Source organism: Limulus polyphemus, unplaced genomic scaffold (genome assembly GCF_000517525.1).
Source record: "Limulus polyphemus unplaced genomic scaffold, Limulus_polyphemus-2.1.2 Scaffold7191, whole genome shotgun sequence".
NCBI classification, from domain to species: domain Eukaryota; kingdom Metazoa; phylum Arthropoda; class Merostomata; order Xiphosura; family Limulidae; genus Limulus; species Limulus polyphemus.
In genome coordinates this window covers 23,286-28,183 of record NW_013672801.1, presented here as the reverse complement: position 1 = coordinate 28,183, position 4,898 = coordinate 23,286, and the positions used below count along the sequence as shown (strand labels likewise).

The following is a 4,898-nucleotide window of genomic DNA, read 5'->3' as shown; positions in this document are numbered from 1 at the left end:
TAGTTTTAAACTTTAAAGTTAAGTAAGTAAATTAGGTTAGTTAAGTTAGTTAAGTATATAGTAGTTAGTGTGTGTGTGTGTGTGTGTGTGTGTGTGTGTGTGTGTGTGTGTGTGTGTGTGTGTGTGTGTAACAAAGCTACATAAAACTCCGCAGTCTATTCATTTATAAACCACAATCTAGAAATAAGTTTGTGCTTATTACTATATTCGATATCTTACTCATCATAAAAAAACTGCCACCAGAAAATGTTAAGGAGATCACTACTGTTTCATAAATTTGTGGAGTAAGGGTTAGAACTGGAATACTGTAAGATTTACTGATATAAGTTTTCATACTAGTACTTAATATTTCAAACACTTTAATCTGGTTCAGCTCATAAATTGTCTCTCCTTTTTTTTGACAAATACTGGAAAGCTTTTAAACAAAAGTTACATTAAAGTTATAAAGTCTGTGAGAGGCAAACCTTATTCATAAGAAAGATGTTGTGGAACCCTGAGAAATTATGGTGGCAGTTCTACATGAACATTTAATTACAAGACCAAAATAAGGGTGAGGGTAAATATTCTACAGCCTTCGGACTCACGGTAAGTAAATATTCTACAGCTCTATCAGGATTGTTGTAACTTGCTCGAAGTGCCCTCTCCACTTGCTGTCTTTCGTAACCCATTTCCATTATTTGTTGAACCATTCTCTGATAGTCTTCTCCCAAGACAAGACTTGACTCTGCTGAAGTAAGGTTAACACTCGCATCAGAGGAAGGCAAAGCTGTGTTAGTAGAGCTGAAAAAGGAAAACATCAGTTATTTAGAATTGAACAATTTTTTTGAGTCCATTTATTAAACTGCTATTGAACTGTTTTAACAAAATATACAACTCAGTCATATCTGTTTCAATTGACTAACAAATCAAATACCTTGTTTCTGAAATAGGAGATTGTTCTTTCTCAGAAGGTATATCTTGTGGATCACTAGGTGGTTTACTACCTACTACTGCTGAACCAGAGATTGATGATAAATCAGAAGACGCTTCACTTTCTATAGGTGATGTTGCTGCACTATTATGAGATGACTGACTTTCTGTTGTTCCAGATTTAGGCTAGAATAATAACTTTGAAGAATGAGGGTTTCATTTGCATTTCTCCACTGACATGGAAATTTTCAATAACCATATAAATAAATCAATTCCATTAAAGAAACAACTACAACTGTAAGAAGGCAATAATAATAAACATTATTATACAATAAAGAAAATTATAAGAAAGTCACAAACTTAAAAGATTAATAAGATCTAAAAGTGATAAAAGGTACCAATGTTTTTTTTATACAGAAAGGAATTAACTGAATGCACACATGGTCAGTCCATTGGACCAATCCAAACTAGATAAGGAATGCTGACTATAATTTCAAATTTATGAAGTGTATCCTCATGAAATCGGCAAGCTTTTAGACAAGTCGGAGTGCAAGGTGAGGTTCATATGAAGATTAAAAATATTTTTGTCCATTGCACCATTTGCATTTACATAAACTTATACCCTCCTAAAAGCATATCTAACATTTTTTCAGTATCCCTGTGTACTTTGGTATTTTATTCTACTCTAACATGAACTTTTGAGATGTCAGCAATATAAAGCAACACGAAAAGTTGATAATTCTGACATTAAATACACATCATGTTGAATGGCATTCCTAAAAAGGTTGGGACATCCATTTTTTGACTCTCAATCGGAATATTAGGGATAACTTGCTTCTCCATTTACTTAAGAAAATGCAGATTACATAATATATACATATACTGTTTAAGGCACGTTTTAACTAAAATAAATCCCCTCAGGTTAGCTGAAACTCAATTTTTTTTTGCAGCTTTCTTTCGAGAGTTTCTTTTACAGTTGGGATGCACAAATAACCAACTTCATAACATACATCCTTCCTCCTATGAGGCTAAAGCCTGTCAGATGTTTCAACCTACAAAACTTTGCCACACACTCCTATCCAGACAAAATTCTTGTTTCTCTACCACCTCCTCCAATGTTGTTCCTCTATTTCTAACTGCTTGTTCAACCTTAGCAGTAAAATTTTTTATAGAGCACAAAAAAAAACTTTCGCTTATTTTAAAAATATACCTAATATTTGAAGTGACATTTGGAAATATTTGTATATTGTAATATTTCAGGGGTATCATACACTTCAGATACTGCAATCTTTCACCATATCTGAAGTGTATATTACCCCCAATCTTTCATAGGATAATATAGATACACTTCAGATATGGCAATCTTTCAGGGGTAACATACACTTCAGATATGACAATCTTTCAGGGGTAACATACACTTCAGATACTGCAATCTTTCAGGGGTAATATACACTTCAGATACTGCAATCTTTCAGAGGGTAAAATAGATACGCTTCAGATACTGCAATCTTTCAGAGGGTAAAATAGATACGCTTCAGATACTTGCAATCTTTCAGAGGGTAAAATAGATACGCTTCAGATATTGCAATCTTTCAGAGGATAATATCGATATGCTTCAGATATTGCAATCTTTCAGAGGATAATATCGATATGCTTCAGATACTGCAATCTTACAGAGGGTAAAATAGATATGCTTCAGATACTGCAATCTTTCAGAGGGTAAAATAGATATGCTTCAGATACTGCAATCTTTCAGAGGGTAATATTGATATGCTTCAGATGCCATGTTTCATAAGGTAGTGTACACTTCAGATACTATAATGTTTCATGGGGTAATATACCCTTCAGATATTATTCAGGAGTTAATTATGCTTCAAATACCGTAATGTTTCATGGGGGTAATATACCCTTCAGATACTGTAATGTTTCATGGGGGTAATATACCCTTCAGATACTGTAATGTTTCATGGGGGTAATACACCCTTCAGATACTGTAATGTTTCATGGGGGTAATACACCCTTCAGATACTGTAATGTTTCATGGGGGTAATATACCCTTCAGATACTGTAATGTTTCATGGGGGGTAATATACCCTTCAGATACTGTAATGTTTCATGGGGTAATATACCCTTCAGATACTGTAATGTTTCATGGGGTAATATACACTTCAGATACTGTAATATTTCATAGGGTAATATTCACTTCAGATACTGTAATATTTCATAGGGTAATATTCACTTCAGATACTATTCAGGGTTTTCCAGCAAATCTACTCAAAGGGCTATCCATTCATAGCCATCCCTAGTTTCAGATTGCTAAAGAGGGCAACTAGTATACCTGACTAAATAGTAAGATTTGACCATCACTCTCTTAGTGCACCCATGGTAATAACGTGCTGAGCAATTTTTATGGTAATGGGATACAAACTAAAAACCTTCAGATTCATGGTCCCAGCATGTTAACTAGTAGACCATTCTCACTATACATTGTTTTTTTATCACTCTAAAATTAACTTATTTTGAAGTTCAGGTACCAGCTTTTGCCTGAAATAAATAGAACAGCTGCTATAATTAAATTGTTCTAAGAAAATGTTAATTAATATAACAAGCAACAGTTTACAATTCCACATTTGCCATGCATAACGATAATATTATCTGTTATTAGAATACTTTGAATAAGTTTATAACCTTTCTGATATAAGAACCAAAATTATTCTCAGTCAAACTTTAAAATATTAACACACTAGAGAACAAGAATATGAAAAATTATTTAGTTTAAAACCTAAGATGAAATCCATATTTGTAGTCATGATGCCAGCTTTAAATGTTAGGACACTAGAGGGGTTTCAAAGAGAAGAAGAATAGTTTATTTGGTTAAAAGTCAATATTATATACTCTAACATCTATTATAATCTTTAATATAAAATAATTTGTTATTAAGAATGGGCTAAATGAAATGTGTATGCTGCAGGGAACCAAATCCTGGATTTTAGCATTATAAGCCCTTAAGTCAGTGGGGAATATTTACTTCAACCAACTTTGAAAGATCTCTTTAGAAGCCACAGACATTCAATATTGACATTAAAGTGATTTACATAGGCACAGCAATTCACAAGAAATGTAAGAAGTAATTTATGGTTTATCTTATGGATAAAGCTTCAAATATATTGTTTAATTTCTTAACAATAAAAAAAGTACTTTTAGCTTTGTTAAAATAAATGAAAATCAACACAGGCAAAACATGATTTGCATTTTGGTATTTATAAAATTATCATGAACCTAATACCACAAAGATGTAAAAAATAGCCCACTTGTATCAAATGAATACTTAAGATGCATAGGAAACAAACATTCTTTGTAAATATAAACTTACCTTCGTGACCATTATGACAACAAACTTGCTTTCATCTATGTTGTACTCACTAATTTTGTTTTCATCATTGAGAATTTTCCCTGAAAATTGAGCATTATAAAAAATTAACTAAGTTTATCATGAAATACCTAAAACAGTTTTTACTAGCTTGAAAAAAAAATCATAGTTGAAAATAATGTTTAATAATAAGTTATACAATTTTAATGGATAAGACAGTATTTATTTCAATGTTTTTTTTTTAGGTGTAAAGAACATTCTTATAAACATATATGAATAGCTTGTTTACATTTTCCAGACTTTTATTGAATCATACATCAATGCTGCAGGATCACCAAAATCTTTGGTCATACACCTTTAATCTACCAGACTCTCTGTCTCCTAATTATGCAGATCTTTGCCATTTCATGCTGGGGCTTTGTAAGTTGGGCTTTTGGTGTTTAAAATAGTATGTCTGAGAATAATAACACAGTCATCATATAAGAGTTATATTTATTCTGCTCATTTGAATTTTTTTTTAATATACTGAAGGCTTAAAAGATGAATTTTCACCCAACCTATACAAAAAGGAATAAAAATAGAGATAAAACTTGGATTGTTTTTTTTTTTGTTTTTTTTT

At 31.8% G+C, this 4,898-nt stretch overlaps 1 protein-coding gene across 2 annotated transcripts in view; it reads right to left on the bottom strand.

Annotated features, from left to right (window-relative positions):
• Nucleotides 1-4,898, bottom strand: part of LOC106474413 (UV excision repair protein RAD23 homolog B-like) — a 21,329-nt gene that overhangs the window by 6,025 nt on the left and 10,406 nt on the right. For both annotated transcript variants that reach the window (XM_013935104.2, XM_013935105.2), the window contains exons 3-5: nucleotides 4,283-4,362; nucleotides 914-1,095; nucleotides 585-780 (exon numbers count right to left, since the gene is read on the bottom strand). In XM_013935104.2, the coding sequence (XP_013790558.1) occupies nucleotides 585-780; nucleotides 914-1,095; nucleotides 4,283-4,362 (458 nt within the window). The remainder of the gene's footprint in view (nucleotides 1-584; nucleotides 781-913; nucleotides 1,096-4,282; nucleotides 4,363-4,898) is intronic.